General features: G+C 36.9%; 1 protein-coding gene across 1 annotated transcript; it reads right to left on the bottom strand.

The window, feature by feature from the left end:
* Positions 1-3460: 3460 nt before the first annotated feature.
* Positions 3461-10074, bottom strand: LOC125224964 (pickpocket protein 28-like). Its single transcript, XM_048128482.1, has 14 exons — positions 9949-10074; positions 9222-9388; positions 8733-8862; positions 7893-8014; positions 7679-7820; positions 7245-7399; positions 6808-6973; positions 6517-6609; positions 5995-6134; positions 5679-5809; positions 5167-5226; positions 4927-5089; positions 3991-4158; positions 3461-3624 (listed from the first exon to the last, which is right to left on the bottom strand). Exons 1-14 carry the CDS (start codon positions 10072-10074, stop codon positions 3552-3554), a joined length of 1836 nt encoding a protein of 611 aa, XP_047984439.1. The 3' UTR covers positions 3461-3551.
* Positions 10075-19414: the final 9340 nt, after the last annotated feature.

Genomic DNA, 19414 nt, shown 5'->3' with positions numbered 1-19414 from the left:
TACTTGACAATAAGTGTATTTCAAATGATGGATGGGATATCTACCTGCAGCCTGCAGTTAGTTAATCGTGTTTACACAGTTAACACTTAAATTTGACGTCTTTAAACCCGCGGGTGGCCAGCTACTGTTTGCTTTTCAACTGATTTGAACGCTCCTTAAAAAAACTTGCCCAGTCAATGTGCACTTTATAACTCTTGAATAAAAGATGAATTTGGAGTATGTTGAAACTAAAATTTGGTAGCTATGAGTGTTTTCTTACTGAACGTGTGGGGTGATGTTTGATGAAATAATATCTTGTTTAAACAATACTTTGTCGAAAAATAATAGAGCTGATGCTTTTGGTGCATTCGGTATTAAAAGTGTTTGTTTTGCCTATCGGAGTTCTTTGCTTTTTTATTTGAGGGTTCCTCACTTCATAAATTGTGTAAACTTTAGACCTTCAGTTCTATTCTGGAATTATTAAAAACACTGCGAACTGAAGCTGTACATATTTCACGCTTTTTGGATCAAGTGTTGGTGACCTAGCGGTATGAAATGATGCGGAAGTACAGTAAACGGCCATAAAGAATGCACTTCAGTCTTTGGAAAGAGACAATTAACGTCATATAAGCAAGAAAGAGACAACGCTCTACGAAGACGAAAAATAAAAATAGTATAAGAAAAATTGCCATACTCTACCAGGGTGCCATGTGATCCCGTGTACCTAAACTTTGTATACCATGGTTTGCAATAAATTATTATCTCATCTTATCTTATCTTAAAAAACCAGTGTGCATTCTTTATGGCCGTTTACTGTACTTTCAATCTTAATGTCGTTTGTTTAAATACCGATTTTAAAACTTTCTCTTGCTAGGACCTTAATGTGGTGTAAAAACATCTTAGTACGTATCAACGTCAGTAAAAATACTCATGTGGGGAGATCTCAATTCTTTTATGCATAAGTGGATAGTGGATAGTGAATACCTGCTTTATTTTAATATAGTTTTTTAAATATAATATTGCATACATATTATTTAGTTACATCAGCAAAATATTTGCACAGACCACCGGCATAGTTCACGGAAATGGATAACTGCTCCATTGTTCATGTTACGTGAGGCAAATAAACACCTTGCTCATTGACGTTATAAATCGGATAGGTATCAATGCACATGGAAGATGTAATATTTCTGTTAAGTTCCTACTTTTGATACCTAATAGTTACACAGTAAATTTTTGTCCAATATTAAGACACTAACTACCTAGTATAAAAAAAATGCTTTGAAAAAATGTAATGTTCAAGAATCTTCATCATACCACACTTTTATTTATGGTGATTTTTATGGGGAAAAAGGTTCTCTTAGTTTCTCATACAATTCCTTCCGTTTTTTTGTCTAATTGATACAATGAATGTAAGTATATAATTTTGAGACAATCCAATTTGGTTTGGAAATGCTCTTATGTGTGTGTGCAAGGGCCTTCACCAGCTCGCGCCACGTCTTCCCATCTTCAGCGACTTTCGTGGCCTCGCTCCAGCTCAAACCAGCCGCTCGTAGCTCATTTTCGACGGACCGCTTCCACTTCTTATGTTGAGTAGATATAACAAAAAAATATGGAAATTAGGTATATGGACAAGATAGTTTAGTTATGTTATCAATACATTTAACTAGCGGATCATGATTTTCCAATAAAAATACAAGAGTTAAAGACAAGTAAACTGTCGAACCTTAAATCTCTTAGGGCCCCCATACATTAGTGTTACCAGAAGAATACGACCTCGGTCTCATTAAAGCAAGAGTGAATAGGTTCTGTCTTCTCTTTCCATCAAGTGTGAGAAGGGTGATTCATCGATCAGTTTAAAAAAAATGAATACAGGCGGACTGCAAATCAACTGCAACTTGGAACTTCACAGACGATGCAGTTGCAAAGCCTACACCGGCCCTTGCGCAAAATTATCTCCACTTAATTCGCCGCCGTCGAAGCTATCAGATAAGGCAGCTGATTGAATAATAAACTTCTAACGAGACACGACGCGATCTAAACATGGCGGCGGCGGCCATCTTGTTCCTTTGATGCGCCGGCGCAATAAATCTCGCGCGGTCGTCAGAGCGACGACGTACGACGTACGACCTATAATTTCAGAGTTCCTTGGAAGGTGGGGCGGCCTTGCTTTAAGATCAGTGGTGGGCAAACTTTTTTTCATTGGGGGCCAAAATATGAAGGCTAAATAAATAGTTCCTTCCTTTTACCGCGGCTTCGCTCGCGTTAAATTCGAAAATTGCAGAATTCTCCATACAAATTTGCACCATGCATTTTAGGAAAGTAGGGGGTTAGAAAGAGACAATAAGTAGCCTATTTCACTCTCCATCCTTTCAACTATCTCCACTTAAAAAATCACGTCAATTCGTCACTCCGTTTTGTCGTGAAATATGGAGAAACAAACAGATACACATTTTCCCATTTATAATTTTAATATAATATAAATTTTAGATAATAAGATTAAATATGGATTTTAGTGGCGGGCCAGTTTTACACCAAAAATGCACTTTTACTAGAGTGCTGGCCATATCACGCACTATTTTGATAGACTGGTGGCGGTGGTGGGCCTGATAAGATCCTTTTGCGGGCCGGACAAAGCCCGCGGGCCACTAAGTAGTTTGCCCACCACTGTTTTAGATCAAAAGTACAAAGTCAAGCAAGGCTAGCGAATTATGTTTTTGGAGTTTTGATATCTTTTAAAGTTCTAATTTAATAGTTATTTTCTCTTTGTGCTTGAAATGTTTATTGAACTTTAACCACAATATACATACATACATCATCATCACAATATTATTTTAAAGTATTAATATAAAACACAAATTTTATAATAAGAAACAGACGTTATGAGATCACAGTAAATTCGTATGTCTTTATCTACTACAAAAATAATATTATAATGGCTTTAAACTTGAATTATTTAGGTAGGTACTCAATATTAAATTTAATTTTACATATATGTAAAAAGAAAGCTCATGGACATGTGCATTCTCCCCATCCTGACCTACGGAGCACAGACTTGGTCTTTCACAAAAGTTCAGAAATCCACCCTCAAGGTCTGTCAGCGTGCCATGGAGCGTAGTATACTCGGCGTGAAGTTGACCGATCGCATCAGAAACACTGTACTACGCTCCAAAACACGGATAACTGACGTAGCTGAAACAGCCGCCAAGCTTAAGTGGGACTGGGCAGGGCACGTTTGTCGTATGCCGGATGACATATGGGCTAAAGCGACAACCAATTGGGTCCCACCAAATCGAACCCGGGGTTGCGGAAAGCCTCGACGACGTTGGCGAGATGACCTTGACGCTTTTGATGAGAACTGGTGGGAAACGGGTCAGGACCGGGATACGTGGAAAGCGAAGAGGGAGGCCTTTGCCCAGCAGTGGGACACTCTAGGCTCATATAAATAATAATAAATAAATATGTAAAAGTAGTTTTTGACAACCATTGAAGTAGGTAAGTACTTACAGAAATCTTAAAATATGAAAAATCATCAAAAGATATGTGAATGTAATGTCACATGTAAGAATTTACTATTTCCTATACATGCTTTCTTTCAACTTCTTTTTTTCAATTTTGATGTCCTTTTTCAGCGTACACCATAACCTAGAACAAAAAATGTGGCGCATTTAAAACACATATGAAAATAAAGTTAAAAAATAAAGTCAAAATAAAGAAAGGCCTATTAGCAAAATACACTCATGGATAATGATATTTATGTCCCATAAGAAAGGAATTTTTTAACTTAAAGTACAGAAATAGTAGATTAGCATAAGGCTGAAGATGGAAAAGACGGGTAAGTAATCCTCTCCCGAATTAGGCTATACAGCCACGAACGTAAGTGTCGTAAGGATGCTGCTTAAATCATCTGTTATAGATGCAAAGGTCTATTATTATAACAGGCATACCATGATACGAATAGTATGGATAATGATGTAATTATTATACATGCTGAAGTAAATTATAATTTACCTCAAAGTGCAGAAGTAAAAGATCTCAACGAGGCTGAGGAAGGAGAAGCCAAGGAACAGGCCCAGGAGGCCACCGCAGTTGGCGAGGAAGTCCGTCAGCCCGAACAGCTCCGAGCGACGCATTGACACGAAACGGGGCTCTTTGAAGTAAATTTCCAGGCGGGAATAACTGAAATTGTATTGTGGTAATAAATAAGCATCAATAATAAGGTCAAATATGAATAACAAACAGATATTAAATGAGCATGAATAGATAAGGTTAAGTCATCAATTACTTGTTATCTCAACTATATACTTGCAGTTCAATCATATTTATATATCAGCTATAATAGACGCTCAACCAAATCTTCACATTGTATAGTTTGACCAGTGATTACTCAGAGAGTACATCTGAACGTCTGTCAAGTTACAGTTTGATAGGACTGGCTTTCCTCGAAGGCAACTGACCCTTGGCACTATAAAATGACACGCAATTTAAATTTTCTATAGGAATTTAGCATTTTCAATCGATTTTTAAGTGTAATAGCTTGTCGATGATGACGACAAGGTTTAGAAAAAAGGCACGCGTTTATGAAAAAAATGGCCGATGAGCCCTAAATTTTTAAAATTTTCTGCCTTTTCACCGCCTATATTTAATTTTAGTGTCGTTTAAAGAGCGGACCTTTATATATTTACTACCATTTTCGAAAATTGAGGAATGCTCCATACAAACTTCCACCCCCCATTTTAGGGAAGTGGGGGGTTAGAAAGAGACAAACAGTAGTATATGTCACTCTCCATCCCTTTGCCTATCTCCACTTAGAAAATCACGTCATTTCGTCGCTCCGTTTTGCCGTTAAAGACGGACAAACAAACAGACACACACACTTTTCCATTTATAATATTAGAATGGATTTGGTTGTATCTTTCAGTTATAAGTAGTGCAAAAAATACTTACTTGTAATTGTCTGATATAGTGTAATCATATTTTTTGTTCATAGCCTTCATATGTTTTTTGATGTCGAAGTTTGTCTTGAGTATTTCTGCATCGTAATGAACACTGTCGCATGACGGCAAACAATTACATTTGCTCTGCTTCAATTTATTTGATGCCAACTCATCTGAAAGTATTGAATGTTTTGTTTAAAATATGTTGAAATCGTTAATCAAACAAGTGACCACTTTGAAAATAACTTGCCTTGTGCTTTTTCCACGCACCGTCTTTGCTGCGATGTACCTATTTCTGAACTATTATGATCTGTAATAAAACAAACAGTTTGTAGCGTATTCAAGAGTAAACTTTAAAAAGTTAATATAAATACTAAATAGGTACATTGAATAAGTTGACGCATGTGACGCCCCATGAGTTTCAGGCGTCCATAGGTTACGGTGACCACTTTCCATCAGGCGAGCCGTATACCTGTTTACTACAGACGTGGTATATAACAAAAGGGTTCAATTCGTCACGTTCATTCGTCATTCGTTCGTTTGGTCTGCTAGTGAAATATCAATCATTTTTTTTTTGTAGACAAACTACATAAGTACCTATTGGACAAATAAATATTTCCGATAGGTATGTGAACTGCAAACACGTCTAAATTAACAAATATAATAAGCTTAACAAATTTTCTGAGTAAGAGGGAAACTTGTGAAAATAATGGATAGTGAAGATATGAAAATAAGGAATAGCTGAATAAATAAAGAACTTACGAGGCATGTGGTACCATACACATCCGCATCGCTTATAGGTGTATAAAGATAGACACTCTAGTCGGCAGTTGTCCGGTGTGTACGTTGCAAAGTAGAGAAGCTTACGATCCTTAGGGAAGTAGCACTGACGCCTGTAATCACATAGTCCTTGGCTTAACAAAGTCCTTGTTTGCTCCTAGTAATAAGAGACCTAAACTTGAGAAAAATTCAAGACCAAACAATTAAAGAGTATTGTCACAAACGTGAGCTAACATGAAAAATTAGAAGCTTTTCAGTAAAATGAAAATATTTTCACCAATAATCATTTTGTACTTACTGTTCAGATTTATAGTTCATCAAACTTTCCGACGTGTTAAGGATACTGAACTTGAGAGCCAACGACGTGACTTGATCGGGGATGGCTGCGTAGTAATACAGCGAAGCTTGAGGCATATCAGCTGGATGTTGAAGATAGATCTGCAATGAAATAATACAAAGATTACAAAGTTAGTAGGTCAACGTGTAAAAGGTTTTTAGAGAAAATTTATGGAGTACGTTTGTAGTCCATTTACTTTATTAGGTTATGCCCAATCATTTTACCATTGGCCCACCTTGTCATTGTACTCGATTTTTATATCACACAGTCCGTCCTTGTTTTCTTTTTGCGTTCGTCCCTTTCTTGAACATTGAACATTTTTGCATAATATAACTATGTAAGTATGACCTATTTACATCTATTTACAATAAATTTTCATCTTTTACTTGCTCATCTCATCCCGTGATTCAGAAATGTGATTTTGGAAATGTTGTCAATTTAATCAATTTATTTTGTGTAAATATGTATGAAGTCAATACTCACTTTCCAGCCATTAGAAAGACTGTTACAAGATTCATCTACATCAGTCGCATTTTCAACAAGTATAATTTCGAGATCAGGTCGTGCACCATTTTCCTGAAAAAATATTTTATTTTATGAAAACCTTCGCCATATTTGCTCGTTGGATATTTTTTTTATATCAGAGGACATTTTGGGGTTTGTTTTGTATTAATTTCTTGCCAATATTGTATTTATGTAGAACGTTTAACACTATTATTTAAGTTTATATTATTATTAACACTATTATTATTTAAGTTTTGCAAGGAGTCTAACCTGGCCACGCCGTGGATATTCTTCTGTATCATCTTCCACTTTTGATCTTCTTCCTTTTGAATACTTCTTCTTTTTTCTTTTAGAAGTTGGACTTGAATATCCAGATATTATATTCCATTTGTTTGCTGGGGTTGAAGAATTTATATAGATGTAATCGTTTTGTATACTGAAACAAAGACATAGTTATTTATAATTTTCTCATTTTATTGGTATTTTATGACAAACACGGTGCACTTTTTACTAAATGTCAAATTAAAGAAAAATAATCATTTAGGTTAGGTCTCAAATAATTATTGTGACGGGATATCAGAATAATTTTATATGGGTTCGCTTTAGACAAAAAGTAGTGGTGGAATATTTTGAAGGTTTCAAGGGTAGGGGGAGATATTTACACATTGATGATTGTAAGTAAATGTGCAATGAATAGTAAAATGTACCTTTTAGTTCTGAAAATGTCGTTATAAGATAAAGCGTTGAAATTGAAGCACACGCCTTCGCTAGTAAGAACTTCTTTAAAATACTCTCCGCAAGGTACTCCTTGCTGACCTCTCCATGTGCAGGAAAGCATCACTTCTTCTACATCTGGTGCCATCTGAAAACAAAATACTCTTATCAATAATAAAAAAAAACTAGGAATATATCGTGATTTAATGATTCAAAGAGTCTTCTCTCAAAAATAGTTGAACATAACATATTTTCCCTCAATTTTCTTGGGGATGATGGTCCTTGGAGACCCGACTGGACTGAAAGTTTAGTTACTCAAGCTGCCTTGAACTGGGATCAATAGAAGAATATGATTTGAGCCAAACAATTACCCCAGCAGAGAGTAACATGGTGAAAAGAAGAATAAATGTAAAGACAAAGTACTTACGTTTATTATATTATTTACGAGAGATTCATTAGATTTGTTTCGAGGCGTCAAGTATCTGTAGAAGTTTTCACACACCAGAAAAGCATCTTCCAGTAATATCCTTTCCTCCTCATCATTAGTCATTGACAACGAAAATAAAGTCCTGAAAAATTAATAAATGTAATAAGGAACCAAATTTTTTGGAGAAACAAAAGACTAGAAGTTAAAAACTTACTCTTTGTCAACGTTTGTATTGATTTTGCGCTTTTTTCCATACTTGACAAATTTCTCCGTGTACCTATAAGCCGATGATTTGCATTTCCATTGCGGACATATTGTTATTGATGGAAATGGTACCTGTAACATAAAGGTAGTACAGATAGTAAAAATAAATTAATTTTATACTTACTGTTAAAATAATAGTTATGAGCATATCGGCAATCATAAAGGCAAAATGATGAAATAGATGAATATTGAAGGATAGAGAGGCAGGGGTAAATTCAAACAACGATGAATGGATCGTGTGGAAAGGGCACATAATTATGAGAAAGAAGGGAAGTGCAGAAAGAAATGGAGAAAAACGGAAGACCACGCATAACGTGGGAAAAGGGCAAAAAGAAAAAGAAGGACGAATTCCGATGTTAACCGGCGAGATCTTATACGGGGCACCCGGGTCGAAAACGTCCTCGTGGATGCCCCAGATATCGCTGGTCCGAGGAAGCTTTTAAAGACCTGTATGCCCTCGGAGTACCCAATCGGCGTGAAGTGTCCAAGGATAGGGCAAAATGGCAATCTCTTTAGTCAGAAGTCAAGATATTTTTTGATGAATCAAAAGTTTTGAGTGATCCAAAAGTTTTGAGTCAAAAAACTCAAGTAAGTAATGACGAAGCACGGGATTAAACGAGCATCTCCTGCTTTAGTTATCGCCTAGGTAGACGTGACATGTAGTGGAAATACTGGAAGCAATATTGTACATGGAAAAACTAACGACAACTTTATTTATCGATATATGTACTTCAAAAAATGTTAGCTTCCAGCATACCAAGGTAGGTTAATTATTATGCAAGTGACTTACTTCTCCAACAGGGATCATCATCTCGTTGAAGGACACGATGACGGGACTGTACCACCACTTGTGCCACACGCGTTCGATCAGAATGAAGCACATGACCAGACTGGCCACGAAGGTAAGGATCCAGAACACTCTGAAATGAAATTGGTAGCAGGTTACATTACATTTTTTTTAATTATAAATGAGCTTACTCTTGGCCACAGACTAGCCAAAGGCAAACGTGGCCTACGATGGAGTGAGCTCGCCCAGAAGATGCCTGTTCACCACAGATTTGAAGGTTGCCGAGGTTGAAGAGTAAAAAGAGAATGGAGTGGAAGGATCAGTTGGAAGTGGAAGACCTAGGCGAACTTTCTCAACTAAACTGGGAAAATATTGTAAAGAGACCGTCAGAAGTTTCTTTCGTTGGGAAGTTTTTTTAAAGCCTGAAAACTATCTAAGACATGAAGATATAAATATTGTTGTAGAAAAAATCATCGGTGAAAATCAACTTACTTTTCTACAACAGTAAGTCCGACTTCAGTGACGTATCGAAGACCGTGGAGGGTTGTGTTTTCGCAAAGTCCAGGAACAGCTCTATGATGAGGAGCTTCTGTCGCTTCCTCCTTTGCTTCCTTATGCAGACCTTCCCGAACTCTCCAGATACTCCATCTTCTTCTTCTCTGAAATGTGCATCATCATCATCAGTGTATGAAGGGATATTCGTTTCATGACTGGCCATAAGAATGTCCTTGAAAATAAAATATGTTTGTCTGTTTGTCATATTAACCATACAAGTCGAAATAATAAAAACAAACGATTCATAATGAAAAACTATGACAATGAAGCGATGCCAAGTGTCTGAAATCATCATAGGTATTTATTGAAAATAAAATCGACTAGATTTTTGCCTCAATCAATACTTCATCAAAATTACCGTTACAATACAGTTACCAGAGTGCATATTAGGATTTTTAATGAAATCTAAATCAGATATTCATTTTCCTAGTAATAACTTTATAATTATCATTTTCAATTTTCAATTTTTTTTTTAATAGCCCGTTTATGTGTCCCACTGCTCCCCGTGATTTCCACAGCTCCCGTTGGTGTGCTATTTCTGGCCAATTAGTCACGAAGGTGTCAAAGTCGTCCCGCCATCTCCGTCTGGGCCTGCCACGTCCGCGCTTAATTTGATCCACTTAGTGGCTATGCTGGCCCACCTATCCGGGTGCATGCGGCAAACGTGACCTGCCCAGTCCCACTTTAGTCTGGCGGTCTTCTCCCCCACATCAGCTATTCGTGTTTTGGAGCGCAGTGTAGTGTTTCGGATGCGATCCATCCTAGTAACACCTAAAATACTGCGCTCCATTGCTCGTTGGCAATTGCAAATTTTCAATAAAATTATTTATTTTATTTCTCTGAATTACCACCACTCGAATCAGTATTTAAGCAGTAAATAGTAATACAGAAATACATAATACAGAAATACATAAAGAACAAAGAAGACTATTAACATACAAGAAAAAAAAAACTATCACTTACTCCATCTCTGGACACAACTGCTCACCCTTCAGTTACATTCGCAACTGAATTTCCGTAATTGCGCCGTTACTCAATTAGGTTAAAAGCCACTTCTAATTAGCTGACAGTGACAGTGTTTACACTGAGTTAATTGACAGCCCTGGGGGGTTTTATGTCATGCAAATAATATGCATTAACGCACCTGTATGGAAAAGATCATATGGAAGGTGCGGCAGGTCAGACCCATTCAGACGTACACCGACGTCAGAACGATATCCAAAAGATATCATTCAGTCATCGTCCGTCTCACGCGTGCCATTTCAGCTACCACAGGATGAGAGAAAATACAACCAGTTTTCATGTTCGGTCAACAAGTTTTTTGGTTAAAATAGCGCCTGCGTGCTCTTTGGTTCAAACAACAAGCTACTTGTCATTTGAATCGGCAATATATTTGAAACAACAAGTCGATTTTATAAAAACAACCTGACACATATTGTTTTAAACATACGTTTGGCTGATTCAAACGGATAAACCGCAACAAGTCGAACTTCTTAAATTCACAATGCAAATTTCTCTCAGTGCAGAGGATCGAGTATATAGACAATCACGGTCAAAGAAAATATGAAGTCATATGCAGTGCATAGACTGCCATCTCTGGACGTAAAATTAAAACTTTTCAACCTTTTGATAATGGCCATTTGTTAATTATGAATAGCACCATCTAGACGACAGTGCATATTTCTTGATGGTTCTAAGGTACGTTTTATTCTTGGACTTTATCTGTCTTTATACCGAGTTGTATATTTCTGCAGCTACGCTACGGGCTACAGACAAGCACGATATCTAAATGGCACTTTTGAGATATCTCAATGATATAAGTTTAGGTTGGAATTGGCCGGTTTGTCAAAGTTTGGTGAAAAATGAACCAAGTTATTCATAGCTACAAAATAATGGAAGCTCTGTTATCTTCTAAGCCACATTATGTAAATACCGTACTAGTAGTATATACCATGTGCATGTATTGTATACCTGACTGACGCTGTCACTTCTACTTCTTTTTTTTTAATTTGTATTTTTAAGTAGTCACACTACTATTTAATTATTTATACTATATGTAAACATGAAATGTGTCGCTTAACTTCAAAACTGGTTAAATCCATTCTGCTATAAGGTTTATTATCTTTCGGGTCATCTTATTTTTTTTTTATATTCAACCTTAAAGCAAGTTTGAAGTTAAGCGACACAAATAAATGTCATATACAAAGAAAAAGTGACCAAGGTCTTCAAGTGTCCTGAGCTGGAATCGAACCAGCGTCCTCCGTTCAGCGTCTTTTTCTTTGTATGAAAATGAAATGAAAATGAAAAATGATTTATTGGTTACATTTTAACACATTACTAGAAACAAACCGAAGACTTCTTTTAAGTAAGATATTTACTTGTGCTAGAAGCCTCCGCTCTTCAATACAATTTGAGGGTTACAAACCAATTTATACTTATGTTTAATGTACATAATCTTAATTTTATTTCACTACAATTAACTTAATTAACATGCTTATACGTGCGTATAAGGCAGAAAAGTTATACATTTTAAATTTTTATTTTTTTAACTACTTATCTAATTGAAAAGTTCTAAACTATTTGAGAGCATAATAAGTAGGCATCTCAATGTGTGTATGCGTGTGCGAACGAAGTGAGTGCGCATGTGTGTGTGTGTGTGTGTTTGTGTGTGTGTGTGTGTGTGTGTGTGTGTGTGTGTGTGTGTGTGTGTGTGTGTGTGTGTGTGTGTGTGTGTGTGTGTGTGTGTGTGTGTGTGTGTGTGTGTGTGTGTGTGTGTGTGTGTGTGTGTGTGTGTGTGTGTGTGTATGTGTGTGTGGGTGTGTGTGATTACATTGATTACATACAAGATTCAATTTCAGAGTAACATAATGTTTTTAACCACTGTGTAATGTTATGTTTGCAGGTATATGTAAGTTGCGGATAAATGTTTAATTGTTTATCTACATAATTGTATAGTTTGGCAGATAGGTAACAAAATTGTCTTTTAGCAAATTTCGAATTTAAAGAGGGGACTTTTGCAGGTTTTGGCTTTCTCCTTCGATTTATATTGACAGTGTCATACTTTATACTAGAGTGCAATTTAATAACACATCCCAAGACATAGAGTTTTCTTATAGACAACAAGTTACATTCTTTGTATAAAGCATCTGTTGGGTATCTGTAAGGTTTCGAAAAATAACTTTGAGTAAACACCTTTGCGCTCTTTCAACCTCTAGAAACTTTGTTTTATTGGCTCCACCCCAAATGGGAATGCAGTAGGTTACAATAGATTGGGCAAGAGAAGTGTAAATCTGGGTAAGTAATTGAGTAGATGCGACATGTTTCAGGATTTTAAAAAGCCATATCAGCTTCCGGATTCTTCCATTTAGATAATCAATGTGGCTATGCCAGGAGAGACGCTGGTCAAGGATAATCCCAAGGTATTTGGTTGAAGAAACCTTTTCAATGGGTTGGCAGTTACAAGATAGGGTGTTTGACAAGTTGCATGTGTGTATTTTAATTTTTAGGTCTTTAGGTGGTTGAGTGTTTTTGTATTTTGAAAAACATATATAGTTGGTCTTAGTGATGTTAAGCGTTAATAAACTACTATTCAGCCATAAGGCAATCTTGTGTAACCCCTTTTCAGCTTTATCAAACACCGCATCCCACGAGCACCCGTCAAAAACTATCACAGTGTCGTCAGCGTACGAGAAGACGCACCCTCCTCGACCTTGAGATCTGTAAGATCGTTAATATACGCAAGGAAGAGCGTGGGGCCGAGAACACTCCCCTGAGGGACGCCAAATGTTACTCTAATCTCATCGCTTACATGTGACCCGATTTTTGTCCGTTGCGTGCGGTCATTAAGATAGCTCTTGAAAAGATTAAGCGGTGCTCCCCGGATGCCAATATTTTCAAGTTTGTTCACAAGCAAGGGAGAGAGACTGTGTCAAAAGCTTTGCGCAGGTCTAGAAATACTGCAAGACATTTATTGCCCTTATCTGTGATCTGAGTAATTTTATTTGTTAGTGCCAAGACTGCATCTTCTGTGGATTTCCTTTTCTAAAGCCATACTGGGCGTCTGATAGAAGTTTAAATTTTTCTAAGTAATTTGTGAGCCTGTAGTTTATTAGTTTTTCTATAATTTTAGAGATAGACGGTAGTACAGCTATTGGACGGTAATTATTGACATCGTCTCTCTCCCCAGACTTGTAAACAGGTGTAACAATTGCTTGTTTCAGCTGGTGCGGAAACACCCCGCGAGCAAAGCACAAGTTTGTGAGATGACTAATGATCGGGACGACTACTTGACCAGCTAGTTTCAAAAACTTGGTAGGGATTCCATCCCATCCCGGAGCGCTATCATTTTTGAGACTCATTAGAACGGAATCCACTTCCTTTGGGTCCGTGTCAAGGAGAACAAACGACGAAACACTATTTGGGACATGTGAAGGAAAGTTTGTATTATGAGATCTTTGTATATCCTCTGCTAGTTCTTGTCCCACCGTAGCAAAGAAATTATTTGCATGGTTGGTAGCTGCTGAAGGAGATGGTTTAGCATTTAGTAATTCAAAATTATCATTGTTATCCTTAGATTTATAATGGGTTATTTTTTTAATCGATGTATATGACATTTATTTAATGTTTATAGTTTTTTTCCAACAGCTTTTGGGATCCTGGACCACTAGTTACCAACTGAGAGTTGGGAAACCATTTGGGAAAGTAGCTCCACTTCTTTAATTACCACAATTTGAGATAGCTCAACTTCTGAAATCAATCCTTTAATCTTAGAACCAATTTTTCCGAAGAAAATATTTTGTTCACGGGACGCTGTAGTTCATTGAGTACAAAGACGACTACATACTATATATTATACCTCTAGGTAACAATATATAATTATATTTGTCCCAACATTGCAGCATTGCTGACTGTCTTTATGAGCATGTTTTTCTCCATCAAGTTAATTGCAAGTACATTGAAAATAAAAATGACTATTAATCAGTATTAATGTAACAGAAGAGATATGTTTGTAGGTTGAGTGATGTTCATCCAATTTGTAATGGACACCCGAGGGACTCAAAAGGCTTGAATAATAAAAAAATATCACTATTTCTTTTAGTTTTAATAGCATTAGAATTTTATGGGACAAAGACTGACGCAAACTTGCCTGTATAATGTACATGTCTGCCTGTCAATAAGTTATTAGTTCGTACAACTTTTAAAATAACTTATGTTAAGATTTTTGGCTTAAGTATATTATTTTTTTATTGTAAGTTATAAGGGCAAATCTCGACTGGGGGGCAATTATTGTAACTAATCCATTTTTTCCATTATTTATTACACTATGATGTTGAGGTCTACATGTATCCACTGAACACGCCTATCATATATGTGACAATCCATAAGAAAAGGGCCCTTATGGCGGTTTCTAGTTACGGAGATATCGACGTTTTTGTAAAATCGTTCGAAATTATCGATTTTTGAATTTATGCAAAATAGTAAAATATACGAATAGACGTGCAATTGTAGCTTGGTTTCAGTAGTGTACGTTAAGTATTTCTATATTAAAATTCAGCTCAAAGTTTAGTAGAAAAGGGCCCTTATGCCAGAGCGCGTTCGAAAATATGAAAACTGTTGTTAAAAAATGTTGTAATTACTTACAACTTTTGTTTATAAGTTAGTTTATGTTATATAGGTACGATTCAATGAAGTACTTTGATACCTAATTTAAAAATTACCCGATTTAGGTACCTAGTCGTCACTTTAAAATAAAAATCTTACTCGTGAGTAGCTACTAAGTGCAATCTGACTTCAAACCTCACTCGGCGGCGTGTCAAAGCGAAGATGTTCTTCCTTTGACTAATGCCGCCGTTACCACTGTCTCTCTCTTACTCGCAATGCAATTATAGGCACAGTTGATGCCACGTGGCAATGTTGCAGCAGTTGACGGTACGTAGTTTATGAATGGTCCCTTATTGGTGACATTATCGGTGGTAAGATGTGTTTTCTTCCGATATACTAAGTGTCTTAAATAATTAAAAAACAAATATTAAGAATTACAAATCGATCTGGTAGGTACTGTGTGAATTAATAATTATAATAAACGTTTTATGAGAATTACTGATTAATGATCAAGATTTTAAGTTTACTTCATATAACATATAACCGATGCACACTCTATTTAATAATGAAAATATTGGAAACATGGAAAAAATGGACCAGTTACATTTGCACCCTAGTTGAGATTTGCCTTTACCTTAAATGATATTCTGTAGCCTGCCTTAATAATGATGAAAGGGTACATAGAAAATGTCTGTCTTTTCCTTGATCGTTTGAAACGATTTTTCTTTTAGATAAGATTGTTTTTCTTCAGTCTAATGCAGACTCTATAATTATAATCCCATTACATACTTATCACTTATCATTAATCTCCACTTATCAATAAATCGAAGCCATGAGTCAAACCAAATCCGTTCGGTAGCGACGCGAGCCACAAAGTACGCATTATCTCGATACCACGTCACTCAAGCGTCCATCAACGTTTTACAAGTTTACCTTGTACACTTCTATAACAGACAATCATTCAAAAATTACTTCTACATCTCTGTATTAAGACTGTCAATTGTTTTTGGGAGATGAAGGTACGATGATTGGATCGATTGTCTGAAGACAATCGCTGCGTTTGATTGACAGATAAAAGAATTCGATGCGTCGGCTTTGTGTAGATAGATATAGATTGATTATTGGTATCGGATAATTGGTTAGAATCTGGTAGCTTTGTTGTGGACTGCTGGGGTTACGGGTACCATCCCACTGTTGTCTAACAATACGGAATTCAGACATACCCTTTAGGATGGTAAAATTTTAGTGCTCCATTAACCCCTCGTATGCGGCCTGTCAATTTTGGTCATTGAAATAGTGACCTTGACATAGCAATAGATTATAATTCCCACGCACGGATCCGTGTCTAAGCAATCTAAGCATACGAGGGGTTAAAGTTGCAGCTCTTACAAGCACTATTAGGCGGGGTAGCTGACTATCAGCAGTCGGGCCTGATGCTTATTGTCACATAATAACAATCATTTGGTCGAAGTCTAATCAAAGCTCTAACGCAAAATCTTTGTCGCTTACGGATGAGATTAGGTCGAAGGAAGATCGCTTCATACGAATAACTTTTCTAATCTTATGACCAGGTCACCAAGTTTTTTTCAACTGATGATCATAGCCGCCCATGGATACCCGAAACATCAGAAGGGTTAGAGGTGCATTGGCAGCCTTTAAGGTGGGAATAAGTTTTTTTTCATGAAAGTTTGAAGGTCAAATCGATCCGAAAATACCGCAGGTCAACTGTGCAGGAAGTTTAACAGGAAATTTCGCTTGGAAGTGACACTATACGGTTTGTTATCCTCAGTGTTGAGGGCCATTTACTCTTCAGCACAGGTCTTGGATCCCACCACCAGATTCCAAATGCAAAATTTTCAGGTCTTTCGGATTTTTACGACTTAAGGCTGAATATTTCCAGGCCATAGCGTTTGAACATTTTTAGCCCAAACTAACCAAACTACCACCAAAGAATTTGGTCTTTTGGACTTAGGTCACCAAGACCAGCTGACCAAAGAGGATCGAGTTGTATAGATAGTTACTGTCAAAGTAAAACGCGTAATCACAGTGCAAAGACTGCCATCTCTCGGCACAAGCTTAAAACTTTTGCACCTCAGTCTTGACAATTTGGCCCATATTGTTAGCTTGATATATGTTAAAATATACACCCATCTTAAAGGCCGGCAACGCACCTCCAACACCTCTGGTGTTTCGGGTGTCCATGGGCGGCGGTGATCGCTTACCATCAGGCGACCTGTCTGCTCGTTTGCCTCCTATCCCATAAAAAAAAGTCAAATATTAATATTAGAGCCATCTAGACGTGCGCTCCCCAAAGGTATAACGCCATCTAGGCCACCGTACCTTTTTCTTTGTGGCTTTGAGGTACGGCGCTTTAAATCCACTTGCAGCTAACCAGTAAAAACCTCCAGCCTAACTTCACACTCCAACTAAACTTCTTTACTTACGCAAAAACTTTCAACCAGATAATTTAAAAACCCTTGTATGCCTATCTTTCCGGGCAATCGGCGTCATTCCTAACGATTTCAATTTCATCTCGATACGATATCTGATCCAGAATTGCTACGCCGATAGCAACACCGCTTGAATATGAAGCAACCCTAGCGGCTTACTGCTACAAAGTTTTATTTTGCGGTGGCAACCCTAATACGACCACGTCATTACCGTATGACGACCTCTGTTCTTCTATTTTGCGTTTAGTTCGCATGAGAACTTAGTTGAAATTACAACGAGAGGCCAAAGGTAGTAAGGATGTGTTTGAAACGTAGGGTTGTCAAATAGATAGTGGTGGCACAATCCGCTATTATCGATAAAGATAAGAGGTAGGTGAGTATTAGGTGGAATAAGGCTCTATTAAGTTGTTCCGCTGCGCGATAAAACAGAATGTTATCTTGGTTGCTTCGCGTAATGATCTGAGGCGGTGTAAGTGCGCCTAGAAAACTGCATTAAACCATAGGTAAGTACATTTAGATTATGAATATGATGATTGAGTACTGTCACATCAGCGTTGCTACTTACTACCGATGATTACTTGTAGGCAAAATTAATAAGCTTTCAAGCTTCATAGAACCAAAAAAAAATACGAGAAGAGAGTACTTGCATAAATGTATGCACCTGAGCCAAAAAAATACAAAAAGACAGGGTGAAATAATTTTTAGGAAAAAAAAACCGCCTTCCTTTGGGGTTCTGGTGATAAATATTTTCAAATGTTGGATTATGTTATCAATTCGTCTGTATATTTTTTAATGTTTGTTATTCGTTATCTCCGTCATTTCTGAACCAATTTTAAAATAATATTAAAATAAAATTTAGATGATTCTGAAGTACTTACAGATGAGAATGATTATCAGAACGGAACTGGATGCATATACATTCAATCAAAAAAAAAAATTTTTCAAAATCGGTCCAGTAACGACGGAGATATCGAGGAACAAACATTAAAAAAAAAACACAGATGAATTGACAACCCCTTCCCTTGAGATTTGGAAGGCGGTTAATAAAAAGGATCGTTGAAATTTTACATAGTGACTTTGGAGGTCATAGTGAACAACTATTATTATGGGACCAATGCTGAAAACGCGAAAAAAAATTAGGTTGTTCTATAGAAATGAGCGGCATCATGACAGTCGAAATGTATGAAACTGCCAAATGTTTTTTTGTGATTTCAGCATTAGTCCCATAATAAAAGTTTTTCATTATGACCTCAAATACACTAATATGCAAAATTTGAATAGTCCTTTTTATTTCACCGTGTAAAGTATTTATATACACACTAGCTTTTGCCCGCGGCTTCGCTCGCGTTAGAAAGAGACAAAAAGTAGCTTATGTCACTTTCCACCCCTTCAACTATCTCCACTTAAAAAAATACGTCAATTCGTCGCTCCGTTTTGCCGTGAAAGACGGACAAACAAACAGACACACACACTTTCCCATTTATAATATTAGTATGGATAAATCATGCACCTATCTTTAGAGATACACTACCAAAGTTAAGAGTTAAGACATTAAAAAGGGATGATTTAAATAAATTCACAAATTTCGGTTACCACTTCACGTGTATAAATAGTGCGTATGTATTACAAACACATTTGTCTTCTAGGTACTAGGGTGACCAGGGTGCGTAGCCGAATAGCACAAACGCTCACGAAACGCTCACGAAACGAAACGCTAGTAGATATCTATCTCTATCGCTCTTGCGTATTGGCGCGACAGAGCCAGACTAGCTTTCTCGGCGTTTCGTTTTCGTTTCGCGCCGGAGAAATGCCATTCGGCTATGGGGCCAGGAGTATTCTTTGAAATTTGGGACGTGCTGATTTGAGTCTTCGATTATGTGCTAGGGGCCCTTTTCTGTCGCTTTTAAGTCATAAGTATATTGCTAACAATTTAAAAGTGCTTACTGTAAGCCTATTTGAATAAAGGATATATTGAATTGAATTAAATATTAATCTTCGCTTGTCATTTGATAAAGTGAATAGTGCTACCCCTGACGGGGAATTACGTAATTCTTTATGCAGTTCATAATTTTTAATTGT

Source organism: Leguminivora glycinivorella, chromosome 3 (genome assembly GCF_023078275.1).
Source record: "Leguminivora glycinivorella isolate SPB_JAAS2020 chromosome 3, LegGlyc_1.1, whole genome shotgun sequence".
NCBI lineage: Eukaryota > Metazoa > Arthropoda > Insecta > Lepidoptera > Tortricidae > Leguminivora > Leguminivora glycinivorella.
The sequence above is the reverse complement of the archived record's forward strand: the minus strand, read 5'-3'. Positions and strand labels throughout refer to the sequence as shown.